Source organism: Gymnoscopelus microlampas (genome assembly GCF_963454915.1).
Source record: "Gymnoscopelus microlampas genome assembly, chromosome: 24".
In the NCBI taxonomy this organism is placed as follows: domain Eukaryota; kingdom Metazoa; phylum Chordata; class Actinopteri; order Myctophiformes; family Myctophidae; genus Gymnoscopelus; species Gymnoscopelus microlampas.
Window position 1 is genome coordinate 28350506 of NC_139961.1, and position 24343 is coordinate 28374848.

General features: G+C 42.4%; 1 protein-coding gene across 1 annotated transcript in view; it reads right to left on the bottom strand.

Moving 5' to 3' along the window:
* Positions 1-24343, bottom strand: part of LOC311040377 (gamma-aminobutyric acid receptor subunit gamma-3-like) — a gene marked incomplete at its 3' end in the record, with an annotated part of 176953 nt that overhangs the window by 124694 nt on the left and 27916 nt on the right. The window contains exon 2 of the mRNA XM_084050625.1: positions 8348-8415. Coding sequence (XP_083906751.1) covers positions 8348-8415 — 68 coding nt within the window. The remainder of the gene's footprint in view (positions 1-8347; positions 8416-24343) is intronic.

The following is a 24343-nucleotide window of genomic DNA, read 5'->3' on the forward strand; positions in this document are numbered from 1 at the left end:
GCTTGTAGATGCATTTTAGCCAAATGCATGTCAATTTGGGGGTCCTTGACATGAAAATGTCTGCTTTAGTTTTCAACAGGCCTGAAATTATCCCAAGCCCCATCACCCACCACATCCCTATTTCCACGCTATTACATACCAAGCAGCTGCTACCTTAAAGCCCCTCCATATCCACCACCCAGCTTTCAGTAATAAAATGTTTTATATCCACTACTAAAGCTACTCCTGAACATGAAAAATGGATAACATGCACCCTTGATGCACCCCAACACTCAGCAAATGTACAGTGGTGATATGTTGATTAATGTGAGAGAAATAATAAAATACATTCATTAATTAAATACAATCATTTCCTGTTCACTTCAGAAGTACCATCACAGAACTATAGATTTTTTTTTTTAATGTTTGGAGTCTGGTGTTCCACCATCTTTAGACTTTAGTTTAGGTATTCTTTACTTCATTCTCTCAACCATAGGCGGCGGGTGAGCCCGACATTTGGGAAGGCTGATACGGGACACATGCACGCGCGCGTGCATGTGTCCCCCTCCCGCGCGCGCGAGATTTTTTTCGGGTTTACCGCGGATAAAGTTACTTTTTGGTTACTTTATTTCGGTTTTAGGGTTAGGGTTAGGGTTAGATATTGACCAATTTATACAGAGCCCCAGGATGAAAATTGAATAATGCTGCGCACATTTATTATATATAATTTGCTCAATTTCAAAAATTTTCCAGGATAACATTTGGGAAGGCTTAGCCTACCCTAGCCTTCATTACCCGCCGCCTATGCTCTCAACTTCATTTCTGTGTGTGATTTGCTGTGATTTCTGTGAGCAGCAATCACACACAGGTGTGACTGCAGGCAGGGCCATGCAGTCAAGCATTTTATGGGGATTGGTGGGGCGGCTCCCTATGGTAATTGGGATGCTAATGAGGATATGTGGGGCGTCTACCTATGATAATTGGGATTAAGTGGCACACCCCTTCAAGTTACGAGGATTGGGATTCATCATCATGAGAACACAGTTACAAACAATTCTGCCCTTTAAGAACGTTATACCCAGACGTTGACGGTATATTTCCACTGAAGCCAGAAGGGACAAGCACCAGGAGCGGATGGATGTGAAGAGGTTGGTCAGAGGTGGAGTCCAGTGTGTGCCGTGTGTGACGCTGGCTGTGTGTAGAATCCATTAATGCTCCTTGTGTCATATTGGATCATTATGGAACGCACGTCCCCACGTCCCTCCTGGGGATTCGACCTGGTTTTTCAATGTGGAAGTTTCACTGGTTACTACCAGTGGTGGAAAGTAACTAAGTACATTTACTCAAGTAAAAGTACTGTACTTAAGTACAATATTGAGGTATTTCCAATTTTCAGTACTTTTCACTTTTACTCCACTACATCTAAGAGGCAAATACTACTTTTTACTCAACTACAATTATTTTAAAACTTTAGTTACTTGTTACTTTGTAGATTTTGATTATTATTACTAAACATATATTACCCACTTAAGCCCCATTTCGGCCATTTGAAAATAGCCGATCTACAAGCTCACAATGGGTCGCCATGTGACACATTATGAGGTTTTAGATCTGCTATTTTCAAAAGATTTTGTAGCATTTTATACATTTGAAAACTTGTGAAATGGGACATTCTGCATTTTGTACTTTTACTCAAGTATTTTTTTCTATTCCAGACTTTTACTTGTAGCAGAGTGTTTCTGTATACTTATACACATACATGAATACACATACATGAATGCACTATACCTGTGCATTCATGCACAAGCGCATCTTCATAGACAGGTGTATACATGCACGCACGCACGGAAGGGCTGCACACACAGGTTTTGCTTTACTTTAAATTCAGAATAAGTCGATATCGTCTCTGTCGGGTGGAAACCTCACTATGCCCAAAATTCGAATAAAAAATAGCAGATCGACAAGCTCAAAACACGTCGCAATCTGCTATTTTGGATACTTTTGTGTGACGCTGTTGTATGATCAAGTAGGGCGTTAATTTACAAAAAAAAAAAAAAGTTAGACTACGGAGATAGCAACGATATGCTCCATGGAGTGAACATGTGCTGATCTGAGAGAGAGAGAGAGAGAGGAAAAAACAAATAAAGCAAATAAGGCCAAAGCATGCTGAAAAAATCTGTTGTTTTCTCTCTGGCGCCGTGAAATGGGCAAGGGGGGGGGGGGGGGGTGGCCTGAGAGAGAGAGAGAGAGAGAGAGAGAGAGAGAGAGAGAGAGATAGACAGAGAACCTCACAGAGAGTGCGAACTGCAGTGTCTTTGTACTCATCATCCCGGTGGAGTCAGCCCCCCAGGGGGCTGTTGTGGTTTCACATCTCAGCGATCAGCGACCATGGGCTCCGACAGCGATGCTGCAGCCACTCGGCTCGATGGAGGGGGGGAGGAGGGGGGTGGGGGGTAGTGGAGCGGTGGAAATGTCACGGTGGGGGTGGATACACTCACTCCACAAAACCCCGGTCAGGGGTCCACCGCCCGGCGAGCAGCGACCGACCATGCCATGGCAGGTCATACAGTACACACACTACTACCACAGTGGTTCTCAAAGTGGGGTCCAGAGGGGAGGGGGTAGTTAATATAGCATCACAATCATTTTAACCACTTTATCCATTTATACGTTGGCTATAAAATAGCAGATCTACATGCATACTGTAGATCTAGCGTATCTACAGTATGTTCCCCAGGTTCAATGTTCCCCACTTACCTAACCCTAAACCCTAACCCGTAAGGTAAGTGGGGAACATAGAACCATGGGGAACATAGGGATGAACCCCCTGCAGGCATGTTTGAACATTTCTGAAAAATATCGAAAGATTTTGGACATTTTGGAATAATTTGCAATTATAAATCTTCTCTTCTGGGGGTCCCTCGCACAAAACCTTTTCAGATGGCGGTCCGCGGCCAAATACATATACATTTCGGGGTCCTTGAATTGAAAAAGTTTGAGAAAGACTGCACTACCTGCTTTGGGACTTCCTCAAGTCAAGCGTTTCGTCAGGTAAACAAATTAGGTTACATTTGTTACACTCTAGCAGTTACAAATGGATACAAGACCTCACATGTGTACTCCTGAATACCCTGCTGTTTTGGTGTTTGTTTGTACCTCTCTCTCGCACTCTCTTTCTGATTCAGGGACTCCCCAGTATGCTCCAGGCGTGTCTGCAGTCTATTGTTGTGTTATTGTGTTATTATTTACCATGGGGAATGAGTTGGTGAGTTGGGGGGGGGTTTATGTGTTATACGTGTTTGAAGCCATCGGCGTGTGATCAGTTAGTCATTTATTTTTTGTGTGTGTGTGTGTGTGTGTGTGTGTGTGTGTGTGTGTGTGTGTGTGTGTGTGTGTGTGTGTGTGTGTGTGTGTGTGTGTGTGTGTGTGTGTGTGTGTGTGTGTGTGTGTGCGCGTGTGTGTGTGGGGAGAAAGCCATGAGTGATAGGGATATCGCCCCCCCCCCCCTCCCTCCGCTCTCTGTGATCAAAAGTGGAACTGGTTTGGAGTTTTGTTTGCCACAAATAAAAGGAGAATTCCTACTGTAAGATGCTGCCGTGCTTGATTGAAACCACACATCATTACAGTGCAAGAAAAAAAGCAAAAGAGAAGGGCTGCAGTGTTCTAAAAGCCAGTACTATTTGGATAAAAAAAAGGGGGGGGGGTCAATCAAGACTACATGTTTTGGCCTCACATACTGTAGGCCTTCTCCAGGGCAAGCAGAAAACAAAAAGGCTGTCTTGTGAGCTTGTAGATCGGCTATATTCTCACCAAAATGTTGGCTTATGTTGGGGGGGGGCATTTTAACCACTTTATCCATTTATACGTTGGCTATTCAAAAATAGCAGATCTACATGCATAGATCTAGCGTATCTATGTTCCCCAGGTTCAATGTTCCCCACTTACCTAACCCTAAACCCTAACCCGTAAGGTAAGTGGGGAACATAGAACCATGGGGAACATAGGGATGAACCCCCTGCAGGCTTGTACATCTGCTATTTTTGAACATTTCTGAAAAATATCGAAAGATTTTGGAAATTTTGGAATCATTTTGGAATAAATCTTCTCTTCTGGGGGTCCCTCGCACAAAACCTTTTCAGATGGCGGTCCGCCGCCAAATACATATACATTTGGGGGTCCTTGAATTGAAAAAGTTTGAGAACGACTGCACTACCTGCTTTGGGACTTCCTCAAGTCAAGCGTTTCGTCATGTAAACAAATTAGGTTACATTTGTTACACTCTCGCAGTTACAAATGGATACAAGACCTCACATGTGTACTCCTGAATACCCTGCTGTTTTGGTGTTTGTACCTCTCTCTCGCACTCTCTTTCTGATTCAGGGACTCCCCAGTATGCTTCAGGCGTGTCTGCAGTCTATTGTTGTGTTATTGTGTTATTATTTACCACGGGGAATGAGTTGGTGAGTTGGGGGGGGGTTTATGTGTTATTCGTGTTTGAAGCCATCGGCGTGTGATCAGTTAACCCATTCAATCCCGGAACGCGTCTACAAAATGTCTTCTAAATCAGGTTTCTGAAAAACGTATGTTGCTATATCAGTGGTGCTCAAACTTTTTCATGTCAAGGACCCCCAAAATGATATGTATTTGGCCGCGGACCCCCATCTCAAAATATTTAGTTCCAGGGACCCCCAGATGCAAAGATTTGAGTTACAAATGTTTGCTTTAAAAAATATATAAAAAATATATATCTTCAAAGATTTGCAAAAATTGCCAAAGTATAAAATAATGGTTATACTGTAGCTAAAAATCTAAAATGACACAGATGCGTTCCCGGATTGAATGGGTTAGTCATTTATTTTGTGTGTGTGTGCGTGTGCGTGTGTGTGTGTGTGTGGGGAGAAAGCCATGAGTGATAGGGATATCCCCCCCCCCCCCCCCCCCCCCCCCGCCCCCTCCCTCCGCTCTCTGTGATCAAAAGTGGAACTGGTTTGGAGTTCTGTTTGCCACAAATAAAAGGAGAATTCCTACTGTGAGATGCTGCCGTGCTTGATTGAAACCACACATCATTACAGTGCAAGAAAAAAAGCAAAAGAGGAGGGCTGCAGTGTTCTAAAAGCCAGTGCTATAGACCCCTTAACAGACGACGTCACACTGATAAGAACCAGAATGCGTGCAACCAGTATGCGTGCAATGAAACCCATTCTATCAGGTATCGCTAGGACGCGCCTCACTAGCCAACACAGAAGAGGGGGTTGGGGTGCGCTGAAACCAGCGCACCCCGAAACAACAGGTTGGGAATTGATTGCGTGAAACAATCACCTGTGCGTCCAGTCTCAATGTTAGTAAACAAATAATTGGTCTATTTGGATAAAAAAAAGGGGGGGGGGATCAATCAAGACTACATGTTTTGGCCTCACATACTCTAGGCCTTCTCCAGGGCAAGCAGAAAACAAAAAGGCAGTCTTGTGAGCTTGTAGATCGGCTATTCTCACCAAAATGTTGGCTTATTTTTGCAGAATGTTTGCCCAGAATAGGGATGATAGGGTTCATGTGGTTAAAGTTGTAGCGAAAAGGAATTCTGTGACAATCAACTATATAGATATAGAGATAGATATAGATATAGATAGTGAGCTTGCAGATCTGCTATTTTCAAAATATTTTGTATACAATTTACACATTTGAAAACTTGTGAAACGGGACATTCTGCATAATGAGTACTTTCTACTTTTGGTGCTTTAAGTACATTTTGTGCCAACACTTTTGTACTTGTACTTTTTTTTTATTCCGGAAATGTACTTGTAACTGAGTATTTCTACATTGCAGTATTGATACTTTTACTTAAGTAAGAAATGCGAGTACTTTTTCCACCACTGTCTTTGACACATATCAATTTGGGCGTCCTTGAAATGAAACATTTTGAAAACCACTGCTGTAGTCTATACAAGGCTACTTTTAAAACACAGCTAACTAGACAAGCAGCTTTTGAGAACGAGTTCGGTAAGTGAGCTCAAGTGACACCAGGAAGAGACCGAAGACGAGACATATACCGCTTCCATGCAGAATGGGAAGACAATTATTTTTTCATCATGCCGGACGGAAAATGTAATCGTCTCATGTGTGATAACTGCGCTGTCTGTTTTCATGAAGCTGGTTCTAAAGGTAATGCGACTGACCTCAGCCTCCCATGATGTGTGTGTCACAATATCGCCTAACACAAGAAATCATTCTGGGGATGGCGACATTATATTATATTAATATACAATCTCCCCCTCGCAAAGGCCCAGCCGTCAGACACATTCTGTATCCACCACTGCTCGTACTAGAACTGTTCCGACAATGAAAACAAGCTAGATTTTGTCTCATGACTAGGAACTATGTCATGTTGAAAAGCAACAGTCTGTCCTTGAACAGTTGGTGATTTGAGAGATGAAACGTTTTCATTAATATCGGGTCTAGAATGGGCCGATTTTTTCCCATGAAATAACAGAGAGCTCTCAAGCAGTAAACATTTATATTACCATGTGGGCTGTGTTCTTTTAAACACACATATGACTATTAGGCTGCGTGGTTCAGTCCACCATTGTCTTGGAGGTGCAAATAACAGCATTGAGCTTGTGATATGCAGTACAGTGATATATCTTTTCAGTCCTAACGCAAAACTATGGTTATGTATCTAAGTGCAGGGACCTACAAAATGAAAAATTAGACGAAAACATTTTTCAAACTCCTGAGCCACAAAACAGAGCCAAATCCATGCACAAAGCACCATCGTTTGCAAATAGGGGATTAAAGCTTGAATGCTTTAGATGTGCTGCATTGATCCCTTGACAGACGGCACTTTTCATAATTTCGGGTAACCATGGAGTAGCTATTTTCTCCCATTAAATGTCGTCGCAATTTTATCTTTCATGTGACTGTCTTGTATCTCATGGTATTTGTTCAAGCCTTTCTTAATGGGATCTGCATTGATCCACCTGCCCATTAGTCTTTTTGATGTTTTGCTTTTAAACCTCTAGCTCTTTATCCCTAACTTGACTTAATCATGAAAAGTGCACAAAAACTATATCTTTTTATCTTATGAATATAAAAGAAATGAAGGAAAGTTCACTTTGAGTGCAGATCTCCACCAGGCCGGGTTGCCTACCCAGGAGGTGTACTTCCAATTATGACTGGATGTTAGGTTCATGATGGTGTCATTGGTGTATGATTATACAGTACGATATACAGTTCAAGAGTCAAAGGCCAAAACGTGAAGCAGCCTGTTAAGCTGGAAAACTTGGGGTGGAGAGTCTTCCTTTCCCTATTGTGTGCATGAAAAGTTTCATGCCAACCGGTTCAACGGTGCCTGACATTAGCCCCATGCACATAGCCTGGTAAACCCTCCCTCCAGAAATCTCAATTGTATTTTATTTCAGGAGTGAGTCTGGCCTGTAGACCTATATGGGCAATTTGGCTGTGGGCTGGAGCTGGGCGGGAGTAATGTTGCTTTGATGTCCAAGTGGCCCTTTGATGTCCAATTAAGCCGCTTTAGGCTGCAGTGATTATCACCAGGAGTAATTGGTTTGTCTTTGATGTTAATGAGCAGCTTGTATGAAAGGTGTATTGATTAATGACCTGTGAACCACTCTGGTTCCACCTGATTGGCCTACCCCCGCTGTCAATCACAAAACAATGAGCGAGGACGCTGATTGGCTCGGTTACTTGGTAATTCCGCTAGAAACTCCCACAATGGGCAATCAGGCCAGACTCACTCCTGGAATCAAACGGAAATGAGATTTCCGGAGGGAGGGTTTACCAGGCTACCATGCACACACACACACACACACAAAAAAAAGGAGATATTTCTCGCGACCTATACCGCACTGTTTGGGAAACAGTGATACCACTGTTTCCCAACAGAACCTTCTACAACTCAACTGATTGATGGTTGGGGTCCAGCTTCTATTCAGCCAGCTCTCTATGGAGGTCTTGAAGTCAACACCAGAGCTAATTGACTTGCAAAGCTTGAAGGTACAGTAACTCATTCCACATAACAGCTGCAGAATATAATGACGAGTCCTTTCCCATACAGCTTCTGAATCACTGTTCAAACTATTGTGGAACTCAAAGTATTGTGGAACTCAAAGTATTGTGGAACTCAAAGTATTGTGGAACTCCTTCTGGTGGAATGACAGAATGCTGTACAGGTACGTTATCAACCTTAGGAAAGTAATGACTATAGATATTTGGGTACCATGTTGTTCACAATCCGATAAATGGTATCATTATCGTCTATGCGATATGTTTGTGTACAGAGGGAAAGAGAGAACACAACCAGAGAGAGAAAAAAAGAACATACACTGTACATAAACAAGGTTTACAAACTCACCATATCGATTGACGACACAGGGCCGATGCTGTTGACATAAATGCCCACATCGATAACGGTTGGTTTCACTGCAAACATAAGAGAGAAAAGGGGAAAGACTTCAGCATACTGTATCTACATGGCAAAATAAAGTAGACGACTCACTGTTAACAGCAGTGGTGCATGAAGTACATAAACGTTTTACTTAAGTAAAATTATCAATACCACAATGTAGAGATACTCTGTTACAAGTAAAAGTCCGGTGTTCAAAATGTACTTGAGTAAGAGTACAAAATAATTGGCATAAAAATACACTTAAAAGTACAAAAAGTAAAATTACTCATTAGTATGTCCCATTTCACAAGTTTGTCGTGTATACAAATCGTTTGAAAACAGAACTTAGTACTTGTACTTAGTTACTTTCCACCACTGAACAAAAGAAGACGACTCACTGTTAACAGTGACCAGTCACCAGTGAAAAGTCATGATATTCTTATAGATTTTCTTTTTTAGGTAATTTGGTCACTAGTTATCATCAATGACAATGTCTTGTCAGACAGACGAACAGTACATGCATCCATAACACGATGGACAGGCTAGGCACTAGAAACAGCTGCAATGTGCCACTGCACTTCCTGGTAGTGTGTGTACACCCTGCAGTGAATGTTGCCAGGCAACAAATCTAATTGTGGCCGGTGAGAGAATGTCTTAGGCAAATTTTGCTTAGCAACGAGATTTGGTTTCAGGGAGCAAAAATTGGATTATTGGAGACATGGGAAAAGAACCAGAGCTCTCTCTCTGGTCTGGTTCAAACTTTCTTCTTTCTAATGTCTCTCTTTCTTTTCGTCAACAAGAACTGAATGAACCTTACGGTGCAGTGTAACATATTTCACAGGGTCTGGATTTGTTTCCATAGACTACGGCTCCAGTTCACATAACGTTCACATAACCTCATTAGAGCTCAGGAGACGGTACTAACCCAGAGATCCTGGAACCCAAAACTCACTTTTTCTAAAATAGCAAAAGATAGCAGATCTCCAAGCTCACAATGCGTCGCTAGCTACGCCAGTGGTTCTCAAAGTGGGGTCCGGTGACCCCCAGGGGTCCTTGGGGGTGTTCCAGGGGGTCCCAGCAAAAGTAGTTAATATAGCATCACATTAATGTTAACCACTCGATCCATTAAATGTTGGCTATTCAAAACTAGCAGATCTACAAGCTCACCGTGCAATACTTCGTGCCTTGCTGCAAGCTTGTACATCTGCTATTTTGGGGGGAAAAAAGAAAACAATGAATGCTTTTTTTAACATGAATCTTCTCTTCTGGGGGTCCCTGGCACAAAACCTTTTCAAAAGGCGGTCCGCTGGCTAATATGTGTCAATTTGGAAGTCCTTGACATGAAAAAAGTTTGATAACCACTGCGCTACGCGGAGCGTTGTGAGTTTGTAGGTCTGCTATTTTAGCTTTTTTTATGACGTACCTCCCCCTTCAGAGGTGGTTCAGGTCATAATGTAGAATTTACTTGGTAACATTTCAAGCCTCAGGGCTCTTTCTCAGACCTAGCCCTGAGGGCCAAATACATTCTGCCAATGGGAATACTTTATTGGCGTGCAGATCATATTCTGTTTCATTACATGTTGAGCCTTTGATCCAGCACCCCAGACTAGAAGGTCAGGGACGTGCGTGTCTCTTGTCTTTTTCTCAGGTCATAATGGAAACATAAACAATAAAACTCATCAAAGAACTTGACAGGTTATGGAAAGTTTTCAGGTTATGGAAGGCTGTGGGTTTACCCTTCATAGTCCAAAAGAGCAGTGGTGTAACTAAGTACATTTACTCAAGTACTGTTACTTAAGTACAATTTTGAGGTATTTGTACTTTACTTGAGTATTTCCAATTTCCAATACTTTTACTCCACTACATCTCGGATCCAAATATTGTACTTTTACTCCACTACAATTATTTGAAAACTTACGTTTCGGCCATTTGAAAATAGCCAATCTCAGCTTGTAGATCTGCTATTTTCAAAAGATTTTTATACATTTATAAACTTGTGAAATGGGACACTTTTAATTCCGGACTTTTACTTGTAACAGAGTGTTTCAACATTGCAGTATTGATGCTTTTACTTAAGTAAAAAAATAAAAAAGTTTTTAAAAAAGTACTTTTTCCACCACAGCAAAGGTTCAGTACGGCGTCAGAAATACTATTTGTACACAAATCACTTAATCTACTGTACATGCAAGTGAGTGCAAGACGACATCTGATTGTTTAGTATTTGGAGGTGATGATCACTACATTGTGATATTGTCTTTGAAAGTGATTTTTATACTGAAATGTCGATATAGCTAAATTAAAGGAAGAGAGGTGATTCGATTGTGTGTGGAAAGTTTCAAATGTTTCTTAAAGATGAACTTATGGGGATCTGAAATCTTTCCCACCACCTTTATTATGCAATAGAGGTGTGCACTTCTATTAGGCAACAGAAGTACAAAGAAATGCCTGAGTGCCAATTTATCTCAACGCACGTCTAAATGATAATAACAGTGCATCAATTGTTTGCCATAGCTTTGGGACCCTGGGAATCGAGACATCGGATGATTTAAGTATTATTGGATATATCACTGAATAAATAAGACATCATGAGGCGACGCGTCAAGTTTGATGACACCCACTTCTAAGGGCTTGTCGGAAACCAGCGGAGCGTGATTGAAGTTACTCGTGGGTGAAAAAAAACTCTCATCAAAAATGCATGAGGCGAATTTCATGCTTCGTTCTGGCGTTAATTTAAACAGTGTTGTGTTTGCTGTTACATCGCTCTGTCACCGACAGCGCATGCTTGAACAGCTTTCTTCAGCTCTCTCTTTTGTCAAGCTCTCAATCTCTTTCAAACACACACCCTTTGACTGCTACAGTACTCAACACAGCACAGACCGACTTTTGTTCAAAGTTATTGTACAAAGTCAGATTGAGATGTTTTGCTTGCACACACGTTGGGAGGCGTAATCTACCTGTTTGCGTGTGTGTGTGTGTGCGTACAATATGTGTGTGCGTGTGGGTGTACGTGTGTGTGTGTGTGTGTGTGTGTGTGTGTGTGTGTGTGTGTGTGTGTGTGTAGGCTTTTCTTCACACAAACACTAATTTGCATCCCTAGGAGTAACTAAGTAATGCCATCCCCTCCTTCAGCTTATGCCAAGGTGCCATAGAGCAAAGCACTACAAAAACAAAACAAAAACATTCTCAAGGTCTAACAGTAGCAGAACGTGGCTGCATACAGGCGGCAGGTGTTGATATGGGTACAGCGCATGGGGGCTTTTATGAAGAGCGCATTATTAAGTGCATTGATGATGTTGAACGGAAAAAAGACGGATGTTCGGATTGTTACCCTAACCGGCAGAAACCAATGAACGATGGATAAATGCTGAGGTAAGTGCTGCACGTGGGGCCTACCCGTGGCGTGCAGTCCTCCCACCATCAGAAGGAGCTCAGAAGGAGCACAGGGTTAAAACGGTGGACCAGTTCAACAGCGGCAACACCAGGAGCACGTGGCAGGCACTACAGGCAATAACTGACTGCAGGGCAAAAAAAACAAGATGCATACAGAACCCGCCTGCAATAGGCTCTATGCACAGCAGCCATTTTGGAGAAAAATTGGGCCTCTTCTGATTTCCTTCACAGGTGTTACCAATGATACTAATGAAGGCTCTGTTCCATTCTGGTCAAACAGAGTCAGGGTGCTGATATTGTGCATGTTGGCTGACTAGAAATACTAGTGGGTCTCAAAGTGTGGTCCAGGGACCCTCATGGTTCCTTGAGAGGGTGTAACTCTGAGAGTGTACAAATGGAACCAAATGGACCCTCCCGGGTCCATTTGGTTCCATTTGCACACTCTCAGAGTTATGGGGGTCCTTGAAATTAAAAAGTTTGAGAACCACTGTGCTACACTAAATGGGACAGAGCCTTCATTAGTGTCATTGGTAACACCTGTGAAGGAAGCAAGGAAGGGGCCAAATTTCTGTCCAATGTGGCTGCTGTGCATAGAGCCTATCCTCCCCAACACCCACTCTGTGTGAGACCGCCCCCACCAACAACAACCAGCCGAGGTCAATATATCACCCGAGGAGACGAACGGCACCAACACCAACCAGCTATAGGGCAGCTATATAGCTACAGCCGTTGTCTGAAGAAGTTTGTTGCAGAACCCCCGCATCCGCAGGCTTTTCTACAACCGCTCCATTAAAAGTGTCTTGACAGGCTGTGTCACAGCCTATGGGAACGGCACGGCCTGCGAATTGAAAAAACATACAAGTGGGTGGCGGTGCGGCTAGCCCAGCGCTAGGTGGGAGGTGAGCATGCCCCCTCCCTCCAGGAACTGTAGAGGCGATGCGTGGTCAAAGCTCAATGGACAATGAACGACAATCAGTGGTGGAAAAAGTACTCATATCTTTTACTTAAGTAAAAGTATCAATACTGCAGTGTAGAAATACTCCGGTAATCAAAATTGACTGGAGTAAATGTGCAAAAGTATTGGCATCAAAATGTACTTAAAGTACCAAAAGTAAAAGTACTCATTATGCAGAATGTCCCATTTAAAGTTTTCAAATGTATAAAAATCTTTTGAAAATAGCAGATCGCATTGTGAGCTTGTAGATCGGCTATTTTCAAATGGTCGAAATGTATATAGGGCTGAAGTGGTTAATGTATGTTTTGTAATAATAATCAAAATCTACCTATCTAACTAGTAACAAAAAAAATCTAATAAGTGTAGTGGATTAAAAGTACAATATTTGCCTCTGAGATGTAGTGGAGTAGAAGTAAAAGTACTGAAAATGTTAAATACTCCAGTTAAGTAAAAAAAATCTTCAAATGTGTACTTAGTACAGTACTTGAGTAAATGTACTTAGTTACTATACACCACTGAGGACAATTGCAGTCACAATTATTTATTTTTACCCAGCCTTATGGCATGAAGTGATGCACACACCTACATATGATACTAATGTTTCTAGATGGCATGTGCATTGTGCACACCTGCATATGATGCTAATGTCGTAAATATAATGTTTTCACATACGCTATCTGTATGTAAAATATTCTTTATTTGCTCTATTTAAAATGTTTTCTATCGCTTTCCCTTTGCTCTCACTCTACCCTCTGTCCTGTCTCTTCTCACAGGATACTACAAAAAGAAAAAAATATATTATCCACTGCTTTAAACCTGTAAAACTGATGAAATAAAACTGATGCTGGATAACAGGTTGCTGATAGGATGATAGGATGCTAATTTATATAGAAGTGTGTGTGTGTGTGTGTGTGTGTGTGTGTGTGTGTGTGTGTGTGTGTGTGTGTGTGTGTGTGTGTGTGTGTGTGTGTGTGTGTGTGTGTGTGTGTGTGTGTGTATATATATATATATACACATACACAAGACATAGACATCTCAGTCCATGCTTTATAAGGCAAGATATTAATAAAATAATTCAGGTGTGCGTGTGTTATGTGTCAGTGTGACATCTCCCAAGGGTTTTAAAATACAGTGCCAATTGAAACATTTGGTTAGTATGGGTCCCCTGGGATCCGAATCTGTTCCGGTCCGGCTCATATTCATGTCATGCTCCACCAACTGGACAATTTGGTACAAAAAGGCACATTTGGATCTCAAAGTGGGGTCCAGGGATGCTCAGGGTTCCTTGAGGGGGTTCAAAATGGACCCGTACATCCTCCTCCTATCCTCCTATAATCCTCCTCCTATAATTTCACTAACCTCTGTGGCCTTCGTTCGTTCGTCGTTCGTTCGTCTGTGTGCCGTTTCTCCTCACTGGCTGGAGCACTTGATCTTATTTTGCACACAGCCATTCCTCATTACCATCTGAACTTAACTGCGAAGCCCGTTTTTCAATTTCGCCAAATCTCAGCTGTTTATTAGCCTTTTAAAAAACAACAGCAGCGCGCACCGACGGCTCGCGCCTGTGCTGTGTGTTCGCGCGACGGCCGTGTAAGTGTGTGTGTGCTGTGTGTGTGTGCGCGTGCGCACCGACGGCTCGCGCCTGTGCTGTGTGTTCGCCGTGTAAGAGTGTGTGTGTGTGTGTGTGTGCGTGCGTGTGTGCGTGTGTACGTGCGTGCGTGCGTGCGTGCGTGTGTGTGTGTGTGCGTGTGTGTGCGTGTGCGTGCGCGTGCACTGACGGCTCGCGCCTGTGCTGTGTTCGCGCGACGGCCGTGTGTGTGCGTGTGTGCGCGCGCGCGACGGCTCGCGCTAAACTGTGTGCAGGGTGGCCAGGTTTCGCGCGAGAAACAAGTACAGTATGTATGTACAGTATCTTACAGACACAATTACAATTACTGTTATCTTTACATTTAAAGACCAAGTAGCCTACCTGTACATTCCTTACACAATGGTTTATTTTCTTCCCCTTTACAGAATTTCACATCAGGAATCACGGTATGTTAGGAATTAATGCAAATTCTTAACCACTTTCAACGTAGCGTTTTGGTCTAGTCATTATTAGGCAAAAACTTGTTGAAAAGTAGTGAAAATAACACAGAAAGAGCTTCTTGAAAAAAGTGTTTGAAACATTTTGAATAATTGAGATTTATTTTACAACAAAGATCTTCTCTTCTGGGGGTCCCTGGCACAAAACATTTTCCAATGGGGGGAATGAAATACATATCATTTTGGGGGTCCTTGTTTAAGAACTAGGCCTACTGATTTAGAAGGCATTTGTAGAATAGGCCTCAGGTCAGGTTAACCACAGCAGTCAGTGTACAGTATGGACAGTATGGTTTGACTACTGTCCCTCAGCTGCAACACCAGTCACGGTTCAGTGCACATGTATTGAAGTGAAATGTTGAATTGTACAGGGGATTCAAACCCACTTGGCTCTTTGGTCACAGGCTAAACTTCTCTACCCATCTGAACCGAGGACGACTGTCCGATTTCTGCGCCTCCCGCGGCCATTTCCCCGCGCCCCCCCCCGCGTCCCCTGGGCAATGTGGGCCAATGTGAGTGCAACGGCAACAATGCACAGAATAAATGCTGAGTGGACCTGACATATGTCACAACGTGGCCCATTCATGCCTGACGTGGACTTACACTGCGATGCACAGCACTGCTATACACATTCACACTTCACCACAAGAGCTATTTCAGTGTTCAGTTGACAGATTAACCCGTGAAGACCTGAGGCCGTTTCTACAAATGCCTTCTGAACCAGTAGTTCACGTGCCAAGGACCCCCAAATTGATATAGGCCTATATATGGCCGCGGACCCCCCATCTGAAAATGTTTTGTGCCAGGGACCCCCAGAAGAGAAGATTTGTGTTTAAAAATTCAACATTTGAACAAATCAACAAGATTTTTTCAAAATTGTTCATAAATAACAGATGTACAAGCTCGCAGCACAGCACGAAGAGGCGCGCTGTTAGCTTGTATATCTGACATTTTTGAGCAGCCAACGTAAAATCTAAAATGACACATGCTTCCCCGGTTTTAATGGGCTAAAATGTATTAGTTTAGGTTCATCATAGTTCACAATTTTCAATTTTGAACTAAGTTCCACGCACAAAATGAACTAGTTCACATTCCTTTTTCTTTCTTTCTTTTTTTCACGCTACACCAAATCTTGCCACCAAAAAGAGCCAAACTCACAATTGTGACGCATTGTGGGCTTGTAGATCTGGTACTTTTTGGCACATGTTCGGCTACATGCCCAGAATAGGGGTGCTAGGGTTCATGTGGTTAATGAGGTGCAATAATGTGTCAACCTCCTCCTACCCAGCCAATTCATTACTGCAGTGCTTGTCAAAGTGGGGGCCAGCAGGGACCCTCAAGGTACCTTTAGGCCCTAAAGGTACCAGTTTAGGTCCATTGGAACCCCCTAAAGTTTAGGGGGTTCCAATGGACCTAAACTGGTCTGTAACTCTGAGACTGTACAAATGGAACCAAATCGACCCTTATGGTCCATTTGGTTGAATTTGTACACTCTCAGAGTCATGGGAGTCCCTGAAATTAAAACATTTGTCAACCACTGAATTACTGTGTAATACTAGGCTATAGAATAAAGAATGAGGAGACCAGACCACTGTATAATGCAAAGAAAATCTGTTTTTAAACCTTCAAATATGCATCCAGCAATGCTCCAGTGCTGCCTGAGGAAGAGTTTTGTGGCACGCTGCCAAGTAGTCAATTCAAGTCAAATGTATTTTTAAAGCACTTTTCATACGACAAGCATAAGCTCGATTACCCAATAGGCTTCAAATAGTCTGCTCTGCATGTATTTAAGCCTTTTGTGCGTGCGTATGCCTAGAAAAACGCTGTAAGGGATGTGCATATGAAGGCATTATAAGTCATTTCATTGTACAGTGGTCTCCCAACTCGTGTTTTTTTTTTTGACTTTTAGGAACCCATTCATCACTTTTTGTGTGGTACAGTACTACCACTATAGAATCACAGACAGAGATTAATTGTAAAAGGCAAGAAGAACCAGTGAGTGTAGGTTTTTACCCACTTAAACAATGTGTCATATTATGCATTAAAGGTATAATGTAGATGCTATGCTAACTTTATTTAGCCTGAAGCAAATTATGCAGCAGTTCAAGAACATAAAATAAGACTCCACCCAGTGGTGAACTCCTGCATGTATAGTACAGTATGTCAGAGGAGTCACTGACTCGCTCAGGAGTTAACAACGCTCACGTTCAAGTTCATTAAAGACCCCGTAAACAGGAAGTACCCTAACTCAGAATGAGTAGGCCAACGTATATAAGCAGTATTATGAATTCAAAATTTGTCAGACCACAGAATATTATGTTATAAACCACCCAGTGTGGTACACACCCCAACTACCCTACTGGGCACCCCAACATGCTCTATTGTTTCTAAAACAAGTTCAAACAATGCACTCTGCGCTCAACAAGGCAGTCCAAACAACGTCAGGCAAGTCACAACGTGCAACTCTCAGAGACATGCTGAGAGACTACTCTATAATGTCATATAGAGGAGGCCAGAAACACGAAATCAATAGGTCTGGCACTCCCTGTGAATTATGAGGGCCGGAAACTGATGGATAAAAAGTAGGGTTGTCCGATATTGGCTTTTTTACCGATAACCGATATACCGATATTGTCCAACTCTTAATTACCGATACCGATATCAACCGATACCGATATATGCGGGGATTATTGTGATTAGGGTAAGCTCAAATTTCATATCACACACACCATATACAGTAAGAACTCCTGTAACTTATTTATAAAGCAAAAAAAAAAAAAAAAAAAAAAAAAATTTTTTTTTTTTCAAAAACCGATACCGATATTTTCCCGATATCAATTTTTATGCTAATATCGGCCGATAATATCGGGAGGCCGATAATATCGGACATCCCTAATAAAAAGACGGTATGTTGTTTTCTGTACGAGAGACTAGTAGATTAAGTCAGCTGACATCACCCCAGTGTGTCAAACATGCTAAAAACTTTCCCTTACAGTAGTGCAAAACGCAGGCTTTATGAACATGCTTTACGTAATTGAGGCCCCTTAGCTACTGTTCCTTCAAGAGACCATTAAAAACAAAACTGTTTATTGTGTTTGTTCAAAACTACAACAATACTAGATTATAATATTTATTTGATAAGGAGCTGTTTTTTTCTGCCTACAAAATGTACCGAACGTCTCCGAACACCTCTCTCTCTCGTAGGCTATAGAACCAAACCGTGCATTTTACAAACTGTCACACCCCTAGTAAACGGATATAAAGATGGACAGACAGATAAACCTTCCCCCTCTGAGCGAACAAGTATACATAGGTGAGGGGACAAACGGAGACACAGGCAGATTAGATTTACTCGGGGGGATTGGTCGATTCCTCCTCCTCTTCCTCCATCCACTCTGCAGCCCCAGCTGGATCCCAGCGAGTCGTCCCCCCCACCCCCAGTGGGGCCTCCGTGGAGGGAAGAACAAGGGAGCTTTCATGCCTGATTAGCTTTTCTCCAGGATGACAAATGCATTACGAATTACCGGTGCTGATGGAAACACACACACACACACACACACACACACACACACACACACACACACACACACACACACACACACACACACACACACACACACACACACACACACACACACACACACACACACACACACACACACACACACACACACACACACACACACACACACACACATACACACACACACATACACACACACACACACACACACACACACACACACACACACACACACACACAGAGTGTCCCAGCAGACTGCTCAGCTTCCATATGGTCAATAATATCCAGAGGATCAATGGTGCAGGCAAAGCAGTACCAGATTCTTTTATAATAAATACAGCCTGCAGCCGTGCTGAATCCCTCAGGGTTACTGTCACGTCTCTTCAATTAGAGAAAAAAACACAACAACCCAGTTCCTCTTCTAGTTAGTTCAGTGGTTCCCGACCTCTTGTGGATCAGGGCCCACTCGCGGCCTATAGTCATCTGACCACTTTCCTTGGAAGGGATATTTCACTTTCAAACATGATCGGGGTCATTTTAACATCTACTCAGGCTTTTGTGAGCACCCCAGACAGTTTTCCAATAGTATTTTTATTGATTTTCTGCATTTTAGACAAAGACAAAACAAGACAAAACAAGACAAAACAAGACAAAACAAGACAAAACAAGACAAAACAAGACAAAACAAGACAAAACAGACAAACAGCTCAGCTCAGACACGTTGCAAAAGGAAAAGGACACGGATACAAATATAAACTCCACATACCTACAATGGACCAAAATAGATGGGCGAGTAACTACCCCAAGAACAAAAAATCCCCAGACAGTTTTTAAGTTGCTTGATTCAGTATTTAGATATTTGATATTCATTTTATGAGACACGCCCCCGGCCCCTTCCTATACCATAGAGTAAAAAATAACAGAGGTAACGAAAATCCCCGCCCCTCCACTTGTATGGAGTTGCTCACCCAGCGCATACTCCCTTTTCACCCCTTCTTCTGGGTTGCGAAATGTGATGAACGGGAGATTGAAGAGGGTTTATAGTGGCAGCTGAGGTTGTAGGCACAGGTAGGTACAGGCATATACAGTAACAGGTAATAAGCAGTAACTTTAATAATAATCATGGTAAATGAATACAGCAGACATTACTTAACTAAATAATGCACTTACAGTAGTCAAAGACGCACAATGGCACTGCAGTGCTGTACAATTCACCGCTCTCTCTGCTGTTGCTACTGGAATGAATGAACGACCCACAACGCATTGCGCACTTAAGGTGGCAGGTACGTATTACTCTGAACACAGTTCTTAAGGTGGTACATAATAGGCAAATAATAATCAACTTAATATTATGCTTGGAGCCTTTCTAACCATAGACATATAAAGGTAGACGCCTCCTCTGGCTCTAAAGCGTGTGTATGGCGGACGCACTTCCTCTTCTGGGGGGCAGCTGGAAATGTCCGCGTATGTCACAGAAGGGGGCGTTCAGTAGGCCAATGAGAGGCAGGTGGGGGCGGGACAACTAGATTCTGACAAGTCCTGGAAAAGACGCGCTGTGATTGGCCAGTGCCCGTGCCCCCCGGAAATATGGCGGCCACCATACCAAGCACGTCGCTCCAATGAACTGCAGAGGCCAATGAGGCATCTAGGTTTCTATATCTGTGTTTCTAACACCCAATGTAACTTGAAACTCTATTTTTGTCTCCGCCAGGCCGAAGGCATGGTGGAGAGTATGTTTTCGTTTGATTTTCGTTGGTTCCACCAAGCTAACATCGGTCAAGCTTCACGTGACACGTGACAATATGTTGAAAGGGTGTGCTTTGATTGGCTAGCGAGACGCATGACGAAATACATACCTATAAATAGGTGAATCACTATCATTGCGTTGCATGTTTCGAAGTGATATCAGTGCCATCAGCCAAGCTAACATTTAGTCAGGAGATATTAGCAGAAAAAGTTCCAATCTTGGAATAAATTCCTTACCAAAAATCCTCACCAATGTGCGTCTGCTGGCGGAGACTTGTGCTCCGAGGAGCAAATTTTCTAGTAATCATAATAGATTCATTGAAAACACCCGTCCTTGGTTCTCGTGACTGACATTGTCCTTGAGGGGGGCGTGGTTTTTCAATTACGTTAAAATGACCCCAAACATGTTTGAAAGTGAAATATCCCTTTAAGTGTTAGGTAAGTGGTCAGATGGGTGGGCTGCGTGTTTATTGTTTATTCTTTTATGATCAATCAATTGATTGCGTTCCGGCTTGGTTACCACAGCAACCAATGCCAGATAGCGTGACACAATGTCTAAATACTCAAATCTAATCTGATCACTAGCAAATGACAGTGTGAACAAACAATCCTAAAGATCAGATTTGAGTTTGAATTTAAAGTCAAAGTAGACTTTAACCGAGAAAAGGGAGGAAGCCTGGGTACCGAGGCAAAGTAGGCTTTGTGTGTGTGTGTGTGTGTGTGTGTGTGTGTGTGTGTGTGTGTGTGTGTGTGTGTGTGTGTGTGTGTGTGTGTGTGTGTGTGTGTGTGTGTGTGTGTGTGTGTGTGTGTGTGTGTGTGTGTGTGTGTTTTCCATCTCGATGTGGGCTATACAAAGTCTCACAGTTCAAGACAATGCTAGCTATACTGTATCCCTGCACCCAAAAATTGTCAGTGTTAATTTAACTCTGAGAGAGTACAAATGGAACCAAATGGACCCTCCCGGGTCCATTTGGTTCCATCTGTACTGTCTCAGAGTTATAAATGGATAGATTAACACTGAGGATTTTACTGTGTCCATGCACGTGTACTGTGCAAACGGTGCACATGTTGTGTCACCCCATCAAGCCGTACTGTATCCATCCACCATGGTGCAGTCCAATGCACCTTAGGCAATCTCCCTTCACGTCATGCACACCGTGCCTCCATTCCCTTTTTAACAGGTGTTGAGACTTTCAAAGCCTCCGTCTCCGTGGACTTTAGCTGAACGAACACTATTTCAGCAACATTGTTTCGCACAGTCAAATTTGTGCCGCCAAAGTTTCATAATAAACCAAAATGTTTCAACACTTTTTTGCTTGTGGTCGCCTGAGTAAAGAATCTCTCACTCCCTAGTCAGTCTTTATTTTTGTTTATGCCTTAAGGGTGGGATCCTTAATGGCTATGGTTGCTCCAGTTTAAAACACTGAATTTAGTTTCAATTTCTGCTTCTTTTTCCACCGACTTAACCCCTCAGATATCTCAGACGCATTCATAGCAACTTTCATATGAATAATCCAAATAAAAAATAAAAATAATTTAAACGATTAATAATTACTATGCAGGGTAGATAATGGATGTAAGAAATCTGAAAGATCTGAGAGGTCAAGACAGACAAAGGGTCAGAATTGACAAAGAATGCCCCAGTTACAACCGCAGTGTAGCAAACCTGCATGAAGGAATGCACTGGGGTGTTGTGTGGTGCTCGCTGGCCTCCTGACAGCAAATAAATGGTCCAAAAATGAGATCCTTTGTGGAGGTTGGGGCTGTCCATTACAGAGATGATTATGTGGAGCGCCATATATCAATACTGAGCTGCCCCACCAGAGCATTACATGACACAAATCAATAGTATAAGCCTCACTCCAGATACATCATCAACCCGTCACAAGTTTTTTCACATTTCCAAAGTTACAATGTAATGACTAAGACCATTTTAATTCCAAATTGGCCAAATTGTCAAATATTACGTAAGATAGAGACAAACATTGTGAAGATAGCCTAACTACAAGCTGTGAGCTTGTAGATCAGCTATTTTCACAATATTTATCTGTGGGACCGAGTCAAACTAAATCTAATGCCAACAATTCCAAGTGCTTGTCAGGGTGGTGGGGGGGGGGGGGGGGGGTCCCCAGTTCAAATATGATTATTTTGGGGGGTCACAGCCTGAAAAGTTTGGGAACCCTTGTGGTAGAGTATGTTAATACAACTACTGTGCTTCTCAAACCTTTTAATTCTCACATAACGCACAAATGTACATCGTGAGAGGCCTGTAAGGGTCCACTTGGAGCCCCTCAAGGAACCCTGAGGGTCCTTGGATCCCACTTTGAGAACCACTGAAATAGTACATGTGTAGTGGATGGAGGTAGTCTCGCTACTCTTCCATTAACCCATTAAGACCGGGAAAGCATCTGTGTCATTTTACATTTCTTTGGCTATTCAAAAAAATAGCAGATCTACAAGCTCATAGCGCGGCACTCGGTTCCGCGCTATGAGCTTGTAGCTCTGCTATTTTTGAAAAACAATCATGAAGATTTTTGCAAATCTTTGAATATATATATTATTTTTTTTAAGCTAACATTTTAACTCAAATCTTTGCTTCTGGGGATTCTACAAATGTGCAGAAGAGATCAACGCCGGAGCAACACGGACATTTTTAGCCTTTTATTTATTTAGGTGCAAGTATACATAGACTGACGTTTCGGTCTTTCGACCTTCCTCAGAGTCATAGGTGGCAGCGGCTACGTAGGCATATACACAGAGGTAGGCATGGGCTGTGCTCTCAATAAACCAATGGTAGATGGCCCTCTATTTCGTGGTAATAGGCTCTATGCACAGCAGCCATATTGACATGAGAGTGTACAAATGGAACCAAATGGACCCGGGAGGGTCCATTTGGTTCCATTTGTACACTCTCAGAGTTACACCCTCTCAAGGAACCATGAGGGTCCCTGGACCACACTTTGAGACGCACTAGTATTTCTAGTGAGCCAACATGCACAATATCAGCACCCTGACTCTGTTTGACCAGAATGGAACAAAGCCTTCATTAGTGTCATTGGTAACACCTGTGAAGGAAGTAAGAAGAGGCCCAATTTTTCTCCAAAATGGCTGCTGTGCATAGAGCCTATTACCTAGGCTAGTACTACACGTCACAGTCTCAAGGTTGCAACAATCAGTGGTGATTAAGTTTGGCTTTGAGTACAGTATATGGACCATTTAGCATATTGCAGAATATACAAACTGATGTAACCATATAATGCCATAATAAAGTACATTTAAAAACAGTGTACATATAGAGATAAGGTCCAGATAATATGAGGCCAAAACAAAAACATTTTAGAACATTTTAAATTGAAAGGACACAATGCAAAAAGGGGCAACACTCTCAAGAATAAGAAGCACACAAAAAACATCAGGAAGCCTCAGTGACCGTCTACAGAAAACAAGAAAGGCTCAGCTCTTCATTTAGACCATTGGGTTCTAAAGTGTCAAGATTGTGGATCCACAATGCTTCTCTGCAAAGCAGTTTATTAATCATGTCACCACCCCGTGGTGAGGCTGACATTTTTTCTATTCCCCAGAATGTAAGGGAAGCTGGAAAGCCATGATTTGCTTGTTTATAGTGCCTGGCTATGGCATATTCTGGGTTGTTAGTGCGAATAGCAGTGTTGTGTTCACCAATACGTTTAAGTTTGAGTGGTAAGTTTGAGTGGTCTCTTAGTTTGACCAATGTATGCCAGTCCACAGGGACATTTGAGCATGTAAACCACATGGGTTGAGATACAATTTATAAATGAGGATATTTTGTATTTTTTGTCCTTTGCCAAGGACCACCCAAAATGATATGTATTTGGCCGCAGACCCTCATCTCAAAATATTTTGTTCCAGGGACCCCCCAGAAGCAAAGATTTGAGTTAAAAATGTTCGCTTTAAAAAAAGAATATATTATATACATTTTCACACGATTCACGATTTTTCAAAAATAGCAGACCTACAAGCTCATAGCGCGGCACTCGGTGCCGTGCTAAGAGCTTGTAGAGCTTGTAAAAAGACACAAGACGCTTTCCCGGTCTTAATGATTTAAGACAATTGGACCATGGTGTCAGGTTGGACACCTGCTGGTTGACAAGTAGTACTGCATGGGCCAAAAAATACATCAAAACCGCGATATTTAGAAACAATAACAGACTTAATCTTGCTTGCTGTAGGTTAATCAGAGAATTGAGCAGGTTTATGTTAAATTACCTTTTAATTTATTTTACAAAAA